General features: G+C 41.3%; 1 protein-coding gene across 1 annotated transcript in view; it reads right to left on the reverse strand.

The window, feature by feature from the left end:
- Positions 1-10,001: 10,001 nt before the first annotated feature.
- The window catches only part of STRA8 (stimulated by retinoic acid 8), a 396,440-nt gene continuing 385,471 nt past the window's right edge, over positions 10,002-20,970 (reverse strand). Inside the window, exon 5 of the mRNA XM_044087171.1 lies at positions 10,002-10,445. Within this exon, the coding sequence (XP_043943106.1) occupies positions 10,359-10,445 (87 nt within the window). The 3' untranslated portion in view covers positions 10,002-10,358. The remainder of the gene's footprint in view (positions 10,446-20,970) is intronic.

Here is a 20,970-nt window from a genome sequence, read left to right on the forward strand (position 1 = left end):
ACTCGCTCCGACTCGCCACCTAAAAAACTCGAGAGTTGGTTCCACCGGCTCGAGGCTCCCTATATCCCACAATGCTGTTAGCTCAGGTCTCGTTTGTACGCTAACCCAGCTTATACCAAAAACAGTACAACAGTGAAACAGAATCCACCTCTAACAGCAGGAAGAAAAGGGTGACCTATATCCTGAAACAAGAAATATGCATAATAGCATATGACTAAGAAAGAGGTGGTAGAAAGAGAGGTCACGATCACAACTCCTTTAGGTCTGTCCAGGCCAGGGAAGGAGGGTGGGGCGCCAAGAAGAAGGCGAGAAGACAACTAACATGGAACGTTATGGTAAGAACATAACTTCTATATGGTTGTCTATCTGCTGGATGGGACCGAACAGACTCCTAAGAACAGTGGAACCAAAATTAGCTCTATGCCTAGAAGCTAAATCCAACTTATAATGGGAAATAAAAGTGTGAGGAGTAGCCCAAGTAGCCGCTGCACAAATGGTGTCAATAGGCAGTCTGTCTTGGAAGGCTAGAGAAGTAGCCAAAGCTCTGGTGGAATGGGCTTTAGGTTTATTAGGCAGTTCTTGGTGTCTAATTTCATAAACAAGGGTAATCAGAGATGTTAGCCATCTGGATAAAGATACCTTTGAAACTGGAAGTCCCTTTCTGCTTTGGAGACAAACAGCTGATCAGATTTTCTGAATAGTTTCGGCCCTGTCCAAGTAGTACCTTAATTGACGATGAACATCCAGGTAGTGTAATTTCTGTTCAGACCTATTTGAATACTCCGGAAAAAACAGGGAGGTCAATGCATTGGTTTAGATTTGATGTTGAAACCACCTTAGGCAAAAAGGACGGGTTAGTTGAAACTCTGTCCTTATGGAACACAAGGTAAGGAGAACGACAACTGAGTGCTTGAAGTTCTGAAATTCTTCTAGCTGATGTGATAGCCACCAGAAAAGAGTTTTCCATGATAATAGCTTTAAAGAACATGAAGCTGCAGGTTCGAAGGGGAAAGAATCAAAGAAGCAAGAACTAAATTTAGGTCCCAAGGAGAAGGAGGATTTCTGACAGGAGGTCTGAGAAGAAAAACTCCTTTAAAAGGCTTTGCAGAGTTTGTGGGACATTAGGGCAGATTCAGAAATACCCACATGGAAATTAGAAATAGCCGCCAATTGAACCTTAAGAGTAGATGGAGATGAACCTGCATGGAAGAGTTCAGCAAGAAAATCAAGGACTAGTTGGATGGAAGCGGTGAAAGGATCTATGTCCTTTCCTTGTGCCCAATATCTCAAATAAATCTTTCGAGTGGAAGATTTATGGGAAGCTATCAAAATATCTCTAACAGAGTGAGATAATTGAGGAAGCCTGGCTACTGTTGGAAGTGGAGGAACCAAGCAGTGAGGTTCAGAGAGGGAGGGCGATGAAGCTGACCCGACTGATGGATCAAAAGATCTGGAACTAGGTCCAGGTTCCACGGTCGCTCCAAAAGAAATCGATGTAGAAAGGGGAACCACACTTGTCGAGGCCAGTAAGGCGCAATGAGGATCAACGAGGCCTTCTGAGCGATAGCTTTCTGTATTACTTGAGAGATCAGTGGGAAGGGAGGAAATGCATACAGAAGTCGCGGGGCCAAACTTGGACTAGTGCGTCCCTGCTGGGTTGGCCTGGTAAAGGGAATAGAGTGAAGTATTCTCTGCACTTGCTGTTTTGGGGAGTAGCAAAAAGATCGCAGCAAGGCTGACCCCACTTGAGAAATATTTCTCTCACTACAGAGTCTTTCAGAGACCACTCGTGAGGCATAAGAATAGCTCTGCTCAACTTGTCCGCAATGTGATTGGACTTCCGGGATGTTATCAGAAACGCTGAGAAGAAATCGCCCATTGCCACAGTCTGAGTGCTTCTCGACACAGGGGTATGATCTGGTTCCGCCTTGTTTGTTGATGTACCACACTACAGACATATTGTCTGTCTGGATTGCAATCGTTCCCAAGGGAAGAGAGTCTTGAAGGGCTTGCAACGCTAAAAGCACTGCTCTCATCTCCAGAACATTTATGTGCAAGTGGCATTCGCTTGGTTGCCCTGGACTGTCCTGCCCTGATAATGCCCCCACCCGATCAGGGAGGCATCCGTTGCCAGAGTAGCAACCGGAGGAGGTGGAACAAATGGTCTCGCCAACAGGAGCTGGGGGGAAGACATCCCCCTCTTGAGATGCTTTTGCGATCATAATGGTGTGAGACATTGGAAGTTCCTGGTATAACCATTGAGAAAAAAGCATCCACTGAAGGATCCGCATGTGGTATCTGGCCAATGGAAGGAGAGGTATGGCGCTGCCATAATTCCCAACACCTTTAGAACTAACCTGGCTTTGGCTCTGTTGTTGTTGAGAAGTAGTGACACCAATTTTTGAATGTCTGATATCCTTTGGTTCGTTAGTGTTGCAGACATGTTTACAGTATCTAAATTTATGTAGGTAATAGTACAAAACAGACTTATTTATTGAGATACCCAATTTTGACAGAAAGTGTAATCTCTGGCCATAAGAAGGAGATGCTTGGTGGGAGCTGTGAGGAGCCAGTCGTCCAAATATGGAAACACCTGGAATCCTTGTCGTCTCAGGTGAGAAGCTACCACTGCCATGCATTTGGTAAACACCGGGGCAGTGGTGAGACCAAAGGGCAGGGCCCTGAATTGAAAATGACTGGTTCCCAGCCTGAAGCGGAGGAATCCTGTTCATTTTATGTGATACTGAAGGTCTATAGAGCACATCCAGTTTCCTTTTCCCAATAGGGGAAGAATGGATTGCAGCGTGACCATCCAATCTTGTTTTCTTGACCGATCTGTTCAAGATACTGAGATCCAAAATTGGTCTCCAGTCCCCTGTTTTCTTTGGAACTAAAAAGAACCTTGAGTAGATTCCGGATCCTTGTTGGTCTGCTGACACTGGCTGAATAGCTCTTTTGCAAGCAGTTTTGAAATTTCCAAAGCTGCTATATCCCTGTGGAACATCTGGAAGGGATTTTTGACTGATTTGGAAAACAAGAAAGGGGATAGAATAACCTTAATGATGGACTGTACCCATTTGTCTTGTGTCAAGGATAGCCAGGCTTCTGGGTACAGTGACAATCTTCCCCGACTGCCTCCGAAGATGGGCAGTCGGGCAACACCAGGGATGCTGAAAGGGCTTATCGGAGGAAGTTTCGATTGCCCTGGTTCTGACCCCTCTGCCTCTAGGGCACCACTGTTGTTCCCCCTCTGCCTCTGGCACTCTGTGCGCCAGGCTTAGTCCCTTGAGATTGTTGAACCACATCTTTCCACCCTTCTGGCCTTTGGGGTAAGGCCTAGAAGGAGTCAAACGGACTCCGGCAGAAAGGGTCTTGCCATCAGTCTCGCACCTAGTCAGGGTTTCTTTCACTTGAGGACCAAAAGAGATGATCCATCAAAAGGGAGTTCGTCTGCTCGCTCCATCGGCCGCATAAGAGGAGGCGCATGGAGGAGTTGGAAATGGAATTAAGGATAGCCAGCTGCGTGTTCATTTTTCTTGGAACCCTCAACATCTCACTCGCTTCCTTGACCAAGTCCCTTTGAAATCCATGGACCTAGATTCCTTGTTAGGTGAATGGACAGGCACTGAAGGATCAGCCAGTTCCTTCTTTGTGGCGGCAGCTACCACCATAGCATCCACAGAAACTCCTTTTGATAAAATTGCTTGTCTGATGGAGCTGTGATGAATTTGGAGGGTCTCCTGGGAGTGGGGTCCACTGAATCAGGAGCCGTCCATGCCGGACACCCAGGAGGTGGAAGGTTGAGGGCTGGCCAATTTCCCCTCTGTTTAAGGATCTCCAGAATGTCTGCAAAGAGACATCTTCAGAAGGGGCCTCAGAATCATCCAGATCTGTGTCCGATGTGATAGACTCAGGTGAGTCAATGTGCTTCGGCTCTTCTGCCAAATCAGGAGAGGCCTCGAAGAGGATGACATCCCAAAGGGGCTCCTGAGGAGCTGGCTCTCTGCGGTCCGGGATGAGAGAGTGAGTCGACTTACCCTGAGGCAGCATAGAGGAGGGGCTGACGGAGCCGACTGTGGAGTAGAGCCAGGCTCTAACACACTCCGCATGACCTCAGCACCCCTGTCAGGCAGAGCCAGAGGTCCCGCTCTGAGGAGCTAAGGACCCCCTCGGCACCGACAGTGATGGTTCCGAGGGCACCGAGAGGGAGGGGGTCGGACAAGGGTCCGATGCGGAAGTCCGCCGAGATTCCTCCATGGAAGAAAACCGGCAGCGGGCCGAAACAAGAAAACGGGCCACGCGGCGGAGACGACAATGTCTTCGGCCGGTAACTTTGTCTCGGCTCCGGAGTAAATGATCTCAGCTCCGACGCCACTCGAACTCAAAAAGAGTCGAAGGAGGAAAAGTTGATGGACGGGGCAGGCACCGACTGATGAGTCGGGCTCTGAAGCATCTGGGCTAGTGCCTCGGACTTAAGTAGTCGACTCACACCCTCTGAAGGTCATGATCGGAAAGCCTCGATGACCTAGATCAGACAGCAGGGGAGATCCTGGAGGTGACCTAGACCTCTTTCTGGTTGTCGGCTCCGAGATCTTGTCGGAGCCGCGACGGGTGTTCGATAACCTCGGCTCAGCCGAGAGAGGCCACAGAAACTGTGGACGATAAAGGCAAAGGTTGAACAACCTGAGGTCTCGGCTCGAGGGCTCCCCTGTTGAGACACACAGGGAATCCTCAGGCTTCAACAGGCCTCTCACCATTAGCTTGCTTTTTCTTTCCCGCACGACGCTGGGGCTGAAGCCATGGCAAACAGCACAGGAGTCCTGCAGGAGACATTTTCTGACTTTTGACATAGCCTAACTGGTGAACACAAACACACACTCAAACACACCAGTTATACCCTGTCAGAATAACAATTTTAGTAAAGATACTAAAAATAAAGTACAACAAACTGTAGCAAATAATAGTAAACTACACAAACACTGAAGAGAAGGCCTAAGGCCCAAGGGAAGAACCAAGGGTTCTTTTAAACAAGAACGGGAAAAATTAGGGTCGGGGATAAAGTTCTATGAACTATACTAAATTAAGAAGAATTAAACTGAAAAAAGGAGGAAAAAGAGTAACTTTTAATAGAAAAAGCTAAAACTCACCAGGAACCGGTAGAAGCAACCAACCTCATTGTGGGATATGTGGAACCAACTCGCAACCCATCCAGCAAGAATGAAGGCGAGATAGACAACTTAACATCTGCAGTTAACCATAATGGTCCTAATGCATCCGATAATAATCAGGATTTTCAAATGGGCAGAGTCGAAGCACAACAACTCGAACAATCGATCGAACCAAAGACAACAGGTGAATTGGAGAAGCAATCGGAGGAACAGGAGGAGGAGATAAGGACATCTACACCTAATGGACCACAAATTCTGTTTAGTACACATCGTGACTTTAAGATTTTTAATTACACTGCATTATTTGTGGACCAAAAAATGGTAGATTTTTTCGCAAAGGGGCTTTCCTTTCTTCCAAACCAACAAACGAATCTTGTTAAAACTATTGTAGATCTAAAAATTTACACTCGTAAATTGAATTTAGCAGTATTAATGGGAGCTGGTTCTGCACTAATAAACACCTTAAGGGTGTCTAGTGTTTTCAATCCCCCCTTGTACCTGCACTTTCCTTGTTCGAGAAAATGTGTGAAGTAGATTTAAGAAAATTATTAGATCAACGTGCACATGAACAAGTATTTAATACTAATATCACTGTAGAAGAAAAGCAATATATTGATTTAATAAACGATTGTGATATTAGAGTTATGAAACTTGACAAGGGAGGGGGTTTAGTTTTTATGAATCAGTCCACTTATAATAGTAAGATGTGCCAATATCTTAATTCTGAGGTGTACACTCCTGCTAGCCTCAATCAGGTTCATACTGTATACCGTTTTATTAGAAGTGCTCTGGATGATTTATTTCTGGAAGGTTCCATTGATATAGATACCTTTCAGTACCTGTCCATGTCAGCTCCTAGAATTCCTATAATTTTTGGGACTCCTAAGTTACATAAAGACATTTTTGATCCTCCCTTTAGACCGATTGTAGAGGTTGTATTACTTTTGCATGTGCTAAACTTGTTGATAGTATTTTAAAACCTCTCATTAATCAAGAACCACAAATATGTTGGGACTCATGGAGTTTCTTGGGAAACATCAATAATTTAGAGTATAAGGAAAACATCTTTTTAACCGTTGATGTTAAAGACCTATACACTGTAATTCCTCAACAAATAGGAATTGAGTGGACTAGGGAATTTATGCTTTTTAAGAAAGTTGATCATGATAAAATATGTTTAGTTGAAACCCTTTTAGATCTAATATTGTCCAACAATTACATCATGTTTGACAAAGAAATTTTCTTACAGAATACGGGAGTGGCTATGGGTTCGCCCGGTGGCGCAAGCTTTGCTAACAGCGTTATGGCCTACTGGGAACATAATCATTTGTTTACTGACAGTATGTTCCAAGAAAATGTTCTTTGGTACAACAGATACCAGGACGATATGTGCCTGGTATGGAAGGGTGATGTTAACCTAATCGAAGGGTTTATACAACATATTACAGACAAAACTGACTTTCTCGAATTTACCTATGAAGTAGGAGTTGAGAATATAATGTATTTAGATGTGAGACTCACTAACGATAGGGTCAACAAACAGTATAAAGCTTCTATTTATAGGAAGCCCACTTACTCCAACGCATTCTTGTTTTATAACAGTGAACACCCTTACCATCAGAAAAAGGCAGTTGTTAAAGGCCAGATGGTAAGGGCTGCAAGGATGGTCACTGAAGACATTGATTTTGATTTGGAATGTGAAAAATTAAAATCAATGTTTTTGAGTAGGGGGTATCCTTATAATTTACTTGTTGACACAATATTTGAAGTGAAGACTAAGAGACTATCAGGGTTTTTTAAAACCTATTTTAGTTAGTAAGTCTCATCTTGAAGGCAACAATTTAGCCCCTAACCAGGTAGTCCAACGACATGATTCAATAGTAAATGAAAATAAGTCACCACATCTTAGTTTCTTGCCCACTTTCTCTTCTAGTACCAAAAGGGTTAAGGATATTTTTATTAAAAATTGTGCAGTTATTTTAGAAGAGCCTTCTATTTGCACTACATTGGGTATTAGACCCCACTTTACATTTAGGAGAGGTTTGAACCTTAAAAATTTAGTAGAGAACCACAAAAATAGGACTTTTGGTTGTTCCCAACGGATACATTTAGGTATGCGTAAGTGTGGGCATTGCACACAGTGTAAGTTTATTAAGGTGAGCACTACTGCCAACATTAATCACAGGACGTATAGAATCAATGGCACTTTTAATTGTGACTCAAAAGCAGTTGTTTATGTTGCAAGTTGTAAATCTTGCCCCTCATTCTATATAGGGAAGACTGAGCGGAAATTGAAGCAAAGAGTATATGAACATTGTTATGCTGTTAGCAAAGGGGATGTTAACAATGCTCTTGCAAGACATGTATTGCAATTTCCAACTCATGAGTTTTTATTCTCAGTTGTACATCAGACCCCTTTGGATCCGAGAGGGGGGCCTTGGCAACTCCTACTTGAACAACAGGAGTTATATTGGCAGATTAGAACTGCTGCATATATTTTCCCCGGTATAAATGATTATGTTTCAATTAAAAGCGTCTTAAAACTGAAAGCACTGAATAGATGAGTTTATAGTACCACATATATTTACAGCTATATAATATATATTTTTACATTATTTTTTTTTTTTTTTTTTTTTTATATATATATTTTATAACTGTTATACTTTTATATGTATGTTTTAATACAGCTTGGTAAGCTAGTATGTACTTAATACATATATTTAATGAACATAATGATACTTTTGTTCATCATATACACATATATGGTGTTCTTAGTTTTATTTGTGTATCCTATTATTCTAAATGAATTTTTCTTGTGCCATTTTAGGGTATAAGTAATTTGTGGGTTGGCGTCTAGCACTCATTAAAGTTATATTTTAGGCATTCTAGCAGCATTTAATGTCCAATATATATTTATTTATTATTACTGATTAATATATGTGAGATATTTTATTTGTTGTAAAATCCTTTATGGTTTTTTATTATTGTATTTATAACACATACAAAGATATATATATATATATATATATATATATATATATACATTTTTTTAATTGCAATTAAGTATTTATTTAATTGTCTTGTTAGTGATTAGTTTATTAATCAATTGAACTTTATGACTATATAAAGTGTACAATTTGTCTTTTCTCCTGGTCTGATGAAGGTGGGATATTTTCACCACTGAAAGCACTTACCTCAATAATTCATTTTGCTTATAGTGGTTGCAGCGTTGCTCTTTTCACGAGCTTTGTCCTATCACCACACTTGCAAGTTTTGTGTTTTTCAGTAGTTTTTTAGCTTTAAGAAGAACTTTATCTGGCAAGAAGATAATGTGTGAACAACATGGGAAATAATGAAGCTTTCTCAATGCTTAAGTGAGACTGGAGTCTACAATATTGCACTCCATAACGATGCAGTAACTTTGGCAAACATTTATAGGCTACAGCCCTCTAAATATGAAGCTACCTGAAAAAGAATGATAAAGACTTCATTAGAACTGCAAGAGGATTTACACTGGTTGAAAATTCTTTATACAGAAAAGCAAGGTTGGACTAATGTGCCCATGATTTATTGAACTGGAATCATATAAAAAGAATAATGCAGTACTCTTCTATGGCTTCTTGGTTACAATAGTTGATTCCAATACAACAGTTCACCTCAGAACTGGAAATGTCAAACAGCAGCATGGAAATGGTGTTACTCCCAAGATGATACAAAATACTAGTATAAGCTGACTGATGAAAACTTAATACTGATTTGATAGCAAGCACAAGAAATGAATTACCTTAAAGGCTAAAAATTAACTATATAATGTTAGTAGGGAAACCTAAGCAATTAACAAAAAGGAAAAACTACAAAGCATATCTGGCAATGATAAAACTGCTGAAGGAAGCAAGTGAGAGGGAAATGAGATAAAGCATTGATTTCAAGAGCATATCAGTTAGTAAGTTAAAAAAAAGTACAAATGTCGTCCCAATTAAGATTAAAATGGGAAAACATGCTAAATGCAAAGATAACCAAGAAGCCTTGGTCACAGACATCCAAATTATTAATGATCCCATCTATATCAAGTAGATTCAGGATTTTTGCATGGAAGTCCTTACATAAGTACTTTTATACACCAGAAAGGCTGAGCAAAATATTCCCTGATGTGATGCAAGTTGCTAGAGATATGATTCAGGATTACAGGATTAAGAGGGGACTGGATATTTTTGGTCATATGAAAATCTGGAAAGGTTCAAAAGAGAACTGCAAGACACAACAGATACAGTGCTGTGTTGCTCAGTATAAATTATTCCTGAGATATATTTTTTGTTCTACATGAGGATAAAAAGTTTGAATAAATCTATGTATAGTTAGTAGTATTTTATCAGTAGCAAAGAAAGTTATAACTATACTTGGAATAGAGGGAAGTAATGGGTTTGTAACAATACTAATCGAAAAGGAAGTAAAAGCACTTTGCACCAGGAATAAGCAAAATGTTTGTCAGAATCAAGCCCATGGTTGAATTTTATGGTGAAAAACAAAGTGAATAATTATAGATACAATGGCATAATTAAAAATACATACAATGGGTATACTATGGAAATTAAATGTGTACATACATGCTGTAAACAGCTGTACATTTTTCTTATGTCCGTGTATTCAAATGTTGAAAAGTATTTCACAATAAAAAATACTGATTAAAAAGAACTTTTTTAAGATTCACTTTGATGCTGTTAAGAAAGGGAAAAAGCAAAGAAACCAAGATACCAGTAAGAAGTATTTGAATGTGAAACATTCTCATTTAATAAATAAACACTAAGAACAATATAAATGTGAAATATTCTCACTTCATAAATAAACACTAAAATGAACTAAGAGTATAAATAATTATTTGTATTGTATCTAACATATATACATTGTTATATATTAAAACAAGGTCTGTAATGTAAAACTGTACAATAATGGAAAGTGTCACTGAATATTTTGTTAAGAATTTTATGGCAAACAATAACATGCTGTTTAAAATATCTATGAAGTAACTTTATAAAGTTTCTGTTTTAAGGTGAACAGATATACTAATTAAAATATTGGTTAATGTTAAATGGCATCAAACAACATAAACACTGATCTTTGTTGAAAATATAACTCAAATTAAAGCAACCAAAGATGCAGTAGGAGAAAAAAAGTAACCCCATCAGAAGTAATTCACAGGTCTTCATCATCAAAGGTTTCTGTACAGCTCAGCATGACAGTTTCATAGTCAACATGAGCAGCTTCCTGTAAATTGTAACACTGAAAAACAAAAATGATAACATGTTATGATACTGATCACATTCAAGAAATGCTGCAGAGCTAACGTAAATTCATTAGTTCTGTCAAAATATAAATATATACTTTCATTTTTTTAATTATTTAATTCATTACAGATTTCATATCTCAAAAAACACACATTAAGATAATATAAGAAACACAACATGGATGGTCTATTATTTGTAGTTGTGATGTTCTGAAAACAACAAGACATTAAACACGATAAAGCAAGGGGTATACAATCTTTCTTAATAGAGGCACACTAATGCAAAAAAAAAAAAAAAACTCAAGACAATTTTGATTCTACTTATACCACACCAAGGATTTCAGAAAAGTTAAGGAAGGACAAAACGTGTTGTCACTTTCCAGTCCAAATGGGTATATGACTGCATTTCTTTCTTTTATTTTTTTTGCTACACTTCTACAGGGAAGCCACTGATCACCAGACACAGCTATCAGGGCTCATGCTACATCAGCTGCATTTCTTTGAAATTTACCCTTGCAGGACTTTTCAGCGTATGCTACATGGTCAACTGTATGGACATTTGCAAAAACAGTTTTATTACCCTTTCTAGGTATTGTGTTCCATTTGAAAATACCATTCTCAAAGTCTTGCTGGCTTAGGTCACCCAAGGTTGGCATGGGATTCTGTCCAGCTATTCCAGTGACCACACAGGACCATACTAAATATGTAAGTTATGTACTTAAGAATGACAGATTTATCTGGTGTCTGTCCATACAGTGGAATAATCTGCCTTTTCCCCATTAAGAATTTCTCCACAGTGATCTATAGGAATCTCTACAATATTGTCCCTTCCTAGGGTTCCTAACAAAATATGTTTCTTATGTGACTTCTCTTGGAATTAGCTATATTTGTTATAAAAAAGATTATAAGCAATTTCTCATACTCAGTCTAGAGTACCTCCTTGTAGCTCGGGTTTATGGGACATGCGAAGAGAGTGAGCTTGTAAGGAGTGTAGTTGTCAAGAAAAAGGGTACCAAGATCAGTCCAACTCTTCCAGTGTCTGGACCGAAGCAGACTAATTCCACCCTTTATGGCTGCATGGAAGATCCGCGGTAGTAGTGCTGTGGTAGCGTTGTCGCCTCACAGTAAGACGCTGTCTGGTTCGATTCTCAGCTAGAGCGTCTTCTGCATGGAGACATGCGTGAATGGGCATACCTTCGTTGAAGGTTGTGCGTCAGGGCTGGCAACTCGGCATGTAAAAATCAACTGCCAATCATTAGCGGACCGGAGTTCCGCTGTGGTGACCCCTAACCGGTTAAAGCCGAAAGACACAACAACATGGCTGCATGGAAGATGAGCGATGATAACCTGATCTTGAGATGACTTCTCTGAAGGCCTGGGTCACCTGCAGCAGCAAGCACCGGTAAGCAATTTATGATTATCACCAGGGATATTTTTTACAGGGTGATGTGATGAGATAAGAAGCAAATGGGCAAAACAGGGCTGCATACTGATGATTGGCAGGCATGTGGGGTGACCAAGAAAAATGAGGAAATACACTATATAAGCCCTTTATGGAATGGGGATTGGGTAATTTAAACCAGGTTGGTTTTCCTTCTTCCACATTTGTTGAAATGAGTCTTAGTATAAAGAAATAAATAAAATAAAAATCTCAATGATAAGCACCTTCAAGATGGCTGCACATTAAGTAACAGCTTAATTTCAGCTCCCCCAGTTTGAAAACAGAAACTCAAAACCAGTTAACTCATATTTTTGGGTAAATTTCACTAATTGGCTAGTAAGTGCATCCCTGGATGCCAGCGAAAAAGAAATTCAGAGAACATGAAAGAAAATGAATCACAAAATGTGAGAAAAAAAAAAACACTGGCTTGGAAGTTCCAGCGCTGGTGCAATACATGACTTTCAGTAACCTAGAGGAAAAAAACAAGTCAAACGTACTCAGGGCTGATTGAAATAAATAAAACATTGAAGGAGTATATCAACTCAAATAACAAAAGGCTGGAAAAAAGGAAGAAGCTTTAAACATGTATCCAGATGAGCTGATAAAACTGCAAAAATAACAGAAAAAGCTGACAGAATATGAAACTGCTCAAGAACAGCTGTTCAAAAAAAATAATAGAATTAGAGGACAGAACACGCAGGGACAACCTGAAATTTTCTGTACCAGAGAAGATGGAAGGAACAGACTGTATTAAGTTTATGAAAGCACAAATAAGTAACTGTATTGGTATTCCACAGTAGGAATTGTTAACTGAAAAGGTTCTTAGTGTGTATGCTGCAAACCTGGCCATGAGAAAGCATGAGAAAGCAAACTAGACTTTTGACAGTAAAGATGCAATCCTGTCAGCAGAAAGAGTTGATTCTGAGAAAACCATGGCAAAAGGACAAAGTACTAAAAGTGGGAGACAGTAGAGTGCTTGGGGAAAATGATTACTCACTGTACATCAGGCAGAAGAGGAGTACATTTATTCAACTAAAACAGAAAATGTCAAGAAGCAGGTAATAGACTCAAGCTGCTGTACCCAGCTATTTTCAGAATATTCTTTCCTGGAGGGACAAAATAACTTTTTGATTCAGAGCATGCTAAGGAGGAAATACAAAAGTTTGTCCAACAAAAAGTGAGCTATCAAACAGAAAGAGATTCTGCTTCTGGTAACAAAGACCACAGACAGACTGTGCCAGTGAAACCTTTTCCAATGTTTCAACAGAAAATGCTTGAGAGACAGAAAAAAGCACAAGAGTTGACAATAAGAAATCGGAGTATATTGGAAACAAAGCAGAGACTGCATTTGGGAGATGGAGACCAGGAATAAAACCACAAGTCAGAAACTGACAAATGTGGAATTACAAAGCATTAATTATATCTGTGAAACATCACAGAACAAGAAAACCTTGAAATGTTGGATGTTTTTGACTTTCTAAATTTGTAGGGAACTCTAAAGCATATGCCGTACTTCATGCCATTTGGAAGAACATTTAGTAGAGGGGAAGAGGAAGGAAAGAGTAACTAAGTAAAACAACATTTTGTTCTTAACATTAGTATTTTTAGAATGCATTGCATAATCTGCATGCTATACAGTAAAGTTTTCAAGTTATTTTCAAGTGTAATATGGATACTAAAGTAAAAACAGGTGCCCTTCTTTTTTTTCTATCCTTCTTTCTCCTTGTTCAGTTTTAAGAAATGTAGGTACTGCAACGTAAAAAAAAAAAAAAAAAAAAAGGAAGAAGAAGAAAAGTCTGGTCAAATGAACATGATATAAGAAAAATGGTGTGCTTTTTCTCACTTTTACATAGGGGAATGACTGGATCAAGGTCCTTGGCTTGATCTAGTAATAGGGTTTAAGAGAAAGCAAATACATAAAAAAGAACATTGAATATAATAAAAAGATTTCCTCTAGCAATGAGGGCTTGTAGAGACAACTCTGTATCTGGTTCTCGTGTCTCCATGGAGACAATATGACAAAGAGCAATAAAAACAGAATACTTCTTTCTTTCAATGGCTAGTAGGTAATGCTTTCTGAAATAATTTAAGTGTTTTCCCAACCTGGGAGAGTAATAAACATAAAACAGAACCAGACAGCAACTTAGTAGAAGCGCAGGCTGTACCATGTGTCTTAGAATGGATACCCTTACTTTTAGGTTAATCCAAGTCTGTGAGTGTGGCTGTCAGTCTGGGACAACTGTTCCTATTAGGAGGGTAAAACTTCAGTATTTGAAGATGTACATAGTTTTGTGTGCTAGTATTAAGTTAATAGGTTTAATGGTGTATCGGGTGTCTGTGTGCGTGGTTTTAAGAAGTTATGTCCTTACCATAACGTTCCAGCTGTGTTGCCGATCTTCATTCATACTTGATGAATGAGACTTGGATCCGACCCCTCAGAACAGGCTTGGCCATTATACATCTTGTGCCAGCCAAAGAACTCTCAAGCTAAGACTCTATCCATAATCTGCCTCTCTCCATTACCTCAGATCGCATTTGCAGCCAAGTATAGAAGGATAACAGAACCCCTGTCTAAGGTCAAACCTACAATCTTCTCAAACCAATCTTCATCCATTCTTGACGAATGGAACAGAGTCCCCAGCTACATTAGGTCCTGGGTGGCCCTAGGGAAGGATATTCCTGAGCACCACAGAGCCAAAAGATGCTCTTCCGCTGGAAGCTATATCCAATTTGTAATGAGTGACAAAGGTATGGGGAGTGGCCCACATTGCGGCTGCGCATATTTCTTCCATGGAAGCCTTGGAGTGGAAAACACCTGAAGTGGATATAGATCTGGTGGAATGCACTTTAACAGGTGCAAGCAACTTGAGGTTATTATGACTGTAAATGAAGATAACACAATCCCCAAGCCATTTTGATAAGGTAACTTTCGAGACTGGTTTACCCAAAGTGGAACCTGAAAAGGACACACATAATTGATCTGATTTTTTAGATGATTTGGTTCTGTCCAAACAGAAACATAACTGTGAACATCTGACAAATGCAAGCAATATTCACCTTTATTTGAAAGATTTGGAAAGAAGACTGGCAAATCTATAGTCTGGTTAATATTAGATTCTGAAACCACTTTAGGTAGAAAAGAAGGACTGGTTCTTAATGACATCCTATCCTTATGAAAAATCAAATAATGGTGTTTCACATATAAGGCCTGCAATTCAGAAACTCTCCTGGCAGAAGTAATGGCCATCAGAAAAAGTTTTCCATGATAAGAACTTGAGATCGCAAGTAGCTGCTGGTTCAAAGGGCTGAAGGACTAAGGATTGTAATACTAAGGTCAAATCCCATGGAGCTATAGGATCCCTGAATGGGGGCTTTAGACGTAAAGTGCCTTTAAGAAAGGTTTTACATAATCTATGGAAAATCAAGCGATAATCATCAAATCCATTGTGGAAATTGGAAATGGCTGCTAATTAGACTTTGATGGTGGAAGCAGAAGCTCCTTGTTCAAAAAGGGAAGCCAGAGATTCCAACACCTTGTCAACCAGGGCTGAAAAGGGATCTAAATTATTCGGTCCAGATAGAGAATCTCTTCCATTTGCTAAGATATAGTTTTCTTTTGGACGGTTTATGAGAAGCCAGAAGGTTTTTTTGTACTGAGGAAGGTAATTTGCGCTGCCTGGTAATTAATGGAATTGGAGATACCAAGCTGTCAGCTTGAGACTGTGACGGTTGGGATGCACTAATCCCTGTGGGTGAGATAGCAGGTCTGGATCTGGGTCCAGAATCCAAGGACGGCGAATCAGGTGAGGCCAAATAACGGGGAACAAGACTTGGTGGGGCCAATAGGGTGTAATGAGGAGCATTTTGCGTCTCAATTTTTGGGCTTTCTTCAAGAATAGGGGAAATTACATGACAGGGAATGGGGGAAAGGCATAAAGTAGCCCCAGGGGCCAATCATGGAGGAGTGCATCTCTTGGGGACTCCCCAATAGGGGGAATTAGGGCAAAGTTGCTGCTGCATTTGTTGTTTATCGGGAAAGCAAAAAGATCGCAGCAAGGCTGGCCCCAGTGATGAAAAATTTTTACCTCCACCTTGGGATTTAGAGACCACTTGTGAGGCAGGAGGATGCATCTGCTCAGTTTGTCTGATATTACGTTGGAGCTTCCCGGGATATGCCTTGCTAATAGAAAGGGGTTGGAAGTGATAGCCCATTGCCATATCCTGAGAGCTTTCTAACACAGGGGGTAGGATCTGGTTCCAACTTGCTTGTTGATGTACCAGACTACTAACATGTTGTCTGACTGGATTGCAACCATCCCCAAAGGAAGGACAGACTGAAAGGCTTGCAACGCTAGAAGCACTACCCTCAATTCTAGGACACTGATGTGCAAATTGGCCTCTTGCCAGGACCAAGTGCCTTGAACTGTTCTTCCCAGATAATGTCCCCCCCACCCGATCTGGGAAACATCTGTGGTCACTATGTCTTTGGGCAGAGAAGGAGCGAAGGTGCGACCCCATAGATTTTCCTCTGACTTCATCCACCAGGATAGATCTTTCTTGCAGCAATTTGTTATCAATATTGGATAAGACACTGGCTGTGTCAGTACTGACCAACATGCCGCTAAGAGCCACTGAAGCAGCCTCATGTGTTACCTTGCGTGGGACACTAAAGTTATGGTGGCTGCCATGGAACACAGAGCTCACAGAACAAGAAAAGCAGGAGCCTTGCTTTTGGAAATGATTAGTTGTACTTGTGACCTTGATTTTTGTAGTCTGTGTAAAGGGAGAGATGCTACACAAGAAATCGTATTCAGGCATGCTCTTATAATTTCTAGGTCTTGTGTTGGAGACAACTGTGATTTCTCTCTGTTGATCGTAACTCCCAAAGACTGGAAAAAGTTCAATATGAAGTCTGTGGTTTGAAGCAGTAGAAGTCTGGTTGGGGCGGTGAGGAGCCAGTTGTCCAGGTATGGAAACACTCGGAATCTGCTTAGCCTCAAGTGAGCTGTTACTGCTGACATGCATTTGGTGAACATCCTGGGGGCTGTGGTGTGACCAAAGTGCAGCACTCTGAATTAAAAATGACTGGCTCCCAGCTGGAAGCGGAGGAACCTTCTGGAGCATTTGTCCATCTTTATGTCATAGTACGCATCCTGAAGATCTAAAGAACACGTCCAATCATTCTCCGTTAAAAGGGAAGACTAAACTGAACCGTGACCATCCAGAATTTTGTTTGCTGAATGAAACTGTTCAGAAGGCTGAGATCTAAAATTGGTTTCCAGTTCCCTGTCTTTTTTGGCACTAAGAAGAATCTTGAGTAAAATCCAGGTCCTCTTTGGTCTGGTGGGACTTCATGAATGACTGTTTTTTGCTAGCAGCTTCTGAATCTCTATGGCTGCTTGGTCCCTCTGACTGGGAGTAACATTGGGGATTCTTTTTGGGATCCTTCGAAAGAGAATAAAGGGAATTTGGCAACCTCTGGTGATAATTCTCTGCACCCAAGTATCCAAAGTTATCAATAGCCAGGTTGCAGTGAAAATCTTCCCTGACTGTTTCCAAAGGTAAGCAATTGGGCCTTCATTCAGGAATGCTGGTAGGACTGCCCAGATAAAGAATCTCTGGAGCCCTGATTTCGTGGACCTCCTATGCCACGGAGAGGGCGTCTTCCACTTGAACTACCCCGCCCATCAGCCTGAGGGGAGTATTCGCCATGTGTGTCTTGAAAAGGCTCTTGGAACTTTTTTAGCCACATTTTTCCACTCCTCTGATTCCTAGAGTAGGATCACTGAGGAAAGGGTCTTTCCATCTTTTTCACACCTGGTAGTGTGTCTCTGACTTTGGGGCCAAACAAGGAAGATCCATCAGTAGAAGCATTGATGAAGGAAGACTTGAAAGGCTCTGTGAAGTCGCACAAGCGCATCGAGGCGTGACACCTTATGGCAATGCCTGAACCCGATGCCCTAGTCATTTCTTCGGTGGCATGAGCAATGGACTGCATGGATGAGTCAGATATAGACTCCAGGGTGGCAAGTTGAGAGACAACTTTATGCTGCACCTCATCAGACGCAGCTCCGGCGAGGGTATGAGATAGCTCCTTTATCAGATCCGTTTGGGGTCTAGTAAAGTGTGCCACGAAATTCAAGGACCTAAGAGCGAAGGTCGATGATGCAAAGACCCGCTTCCCAAACCTGTCCATCATCCGAGACTCTCAGTTAGAAGGGTGGACAGTGGAACACTCCTCGGCAAGTTCTTTTTTGGTGGCCACCTCCACCACCATGGCATCTATTGCTAAACCCTTTCCCCAATGTGGTTGGTCTTCTGGAGCTGATAAGATTTTGTCTGGCCTCCAGGGAATCAGCTGTATGGAATCAAGAGCCTTCCACGCCCGCTGTGCGATAAGCTTGATAAGGCCGTCAGCAGGTGGGGTCACCCAGGAAGTAGATGGGCGAGCACTGAAAGCCTGCAAGAACACAGATTCCTCTGAGGATTGGTTTGTGGACTTCCAATCACTCCTCGGTTTTAAGATTTCCAGGATGTCTACAAATGAGACATCTTCAGGGGGTGATCGGTGGGAACCCTCCCCTTCATCATAGTCTGTGTCTTCTGTGACAGATTCTTCTGGAGAACATAGATGCTTCCTCTTGCAAGTCTTCTTATGGGGTGGTTCCTCAGTGGAGATCTCTAAGGAGGACTCCGAAAAAGAGGGGCCCTGAATAGGGATATCCTGCCGCTTTGGTGCCCACTGTCCCGATGTAAGAGATGGTGACAGTTACGGCCCAGAAGGTACAAATATGTGACACTTTGTAGTAGAAGGGGCCAGCTGAGAGCTTGCCAAGGCTAAAGCTCGGTCCATGATCTTGAAGGCAGGCCCACACAGGGATGGGAGCCTGGAACCGAGAAAGACAACCTTGGAACCAGGGTCACATTCCGCTCCGGGGGACCACCCTCCAAAACTGGAGCCGGGGAAGAGTCCGAAACTGCCAGGGTTCTGAGAGTCAAAGATGGCCCGAGACAATCGGTACCAAACAGAAAACCTCCGAACCAACAGCCAAACTATGGCCCTGTGAGTCTATCAGTTCCGAGGGAGCATAAAACATCAGTGCCGATCCAGGTACTAAAGAAGGAGCTTGTGTTGGCACTGTAGCAGCTGGAACTGGGGTAATCAAAGTGTCGGGCTCCGAACCTAAAAGAGACGTCGGAGGAAGAATATAAGTAGGAGTCCTGGGAGAAAAGACCTCAACTCTGAGTAGGAGGGGAGGCCTGAGCTGGTGCGGGAAGACCCTGGCTACTAAAAGCTGATCCACTAATCTCACCACATCTATCTCAGAAAGACTTCTGGTTGACTGGACTGAAATCCCCGAGGGAGACTCAGGCTTATCCATAAATGGATTGGGAGTTGACCCAAAAAGGGGTCTATGGAAAGGGAGTATCTTGTTCTCGGAGGTACAAATGCTTTGAGCTTCAGCACCATATGCAGATGGGGAAGTCGGAACTGAGTGGGAGGCCATAGAGGCCAGCTCCAATGAAATTGCCTGTGCCGATACGGTCAAGGTCGGTGGCAATGAGACTATCTGTGTCAAAGTTGTCAAGCTAGGTACAGAAACTATCAGTACCGAGGAGGTCATGACTATCAGTGCCAAAGGCTGTTTCACAAGTTTTGGGACCTGGAGTCCAGTATCGATGATGAGCTAGACACTGAATGACTTCTCCCTTTTTTTTTTTGTTTGAGTTTAGAACACTCTGGTTTAGAGTGGGTTTCTTCAAAGGAGGATTTTAATAACCCCTTTAAAATCAGCTTATTTCAGCTTTCTGCCAAGGTTCTAGAACTAAAACCTTGGAAGATATTACAATTTGTTTCTAGATGGGGCGCACCCAAACAAGATACACAGGAAAAATGCCCATCAGAGTCGGACATCTTTCTTCACAATCTTGGATCTGTTTAAACCCAGATGTGTCTTTTTGCTTCTCAGCCATTTTAAAAAAAATCACACACACATTTGAAAGGACAGGAAAGAAGAAAAACCTACCAACAATGGTAGGGAAAAATACCTATAAATGTAATCAGAAAGAAAATACCAGCGATGGTATCAAAGAGATTACCAAGAGGTAAAGGGGGGGGGGAGATTGGGTCTATATTACATTGTCGAATCCCGGTAATGTCGAACACCAGAAGACTAACACGTAAAGTGCGAACGACGGTAACGGCGAACGTACAAAACCACGAAATGTCGAAGTGTGATGGTTGGCCCGTCTGCGGTATAGCTCCGTAAGGTAAGCATGCGACAGTTACGGACCTTAGGGTTAGGGTGCAGGTTAAGGTAAGTGCATAGATAGGTAATGTATGTAAGGTTCAGTGTAGGGTTAGAAGTAGGGCTTTGTTAACTGTATGTGTGTGGATTATTTGTTTTGTTTGGGTATATGTCTGTAGTGTAAGTGTGTGATAGTTACGGACCTTAGGGTTAGGGTACGGGTTAAGGTAAGTGCATAGATAGTAATATATGTAAGGTTTAGTGTAGTGTTAGAAGTAGGGTTTGGTTTGTGTATGTATGTGTTTTATTTATTATATTTGGGTATGTAGTATGTAGCGTGCGGTGGTGTTAGCCGACTATGACGGTTCGAGATTTGAAAATTCGCGGTTTAGGGGGTTCGAAGTATTAGCGGTTCAGGCTTTGTGTGTCGGTATTGTGGTGTTCGATGTTATTGGGATTCGATAACGTAATATAGACCCGGAAAAATTACCCATGATGGTAATAAAAATACTGTAAGGTAGAAAGGAGTAGAAATAATTTAGATGCAAACACACCACACTAAAAAATACAATAGAAAGGGGAAATAAAGTGCTCTATAAAATAGAGAAAGTATACAGAAAAATAGAATAAAGTAAAGCACTTAACTGGAGAGTATCGGCTGATGCGTCTTGTTATCAGAGTGGCAAAAGAGATCTGGGGTAATGGAGAGAAGGGCATTATGGGTAGAGTCTTAGCTTGGGAGTTTTTTGGCTGGTGAGAGCTGTATTATGGCCGTGCCAGTTCCGAGGGGTTGAAGCTGTGTCCCATTCATCAAGAATGAATGAAGATTGA

Source organism: Protopterus annectens, chromosome 11.part0 (assembly GCF_019279795.1).
Source record: "Protopterus annectens isolate FY-2018-M chromosome 11.part0, PAN1.0, whole genome shotgun sequence".
Lineage (NCBI taxonomy): Eukaryota > Metazoa > Chordata > Ceratodontiformes > Protopteridae > Protopterus > Protopterus annectens.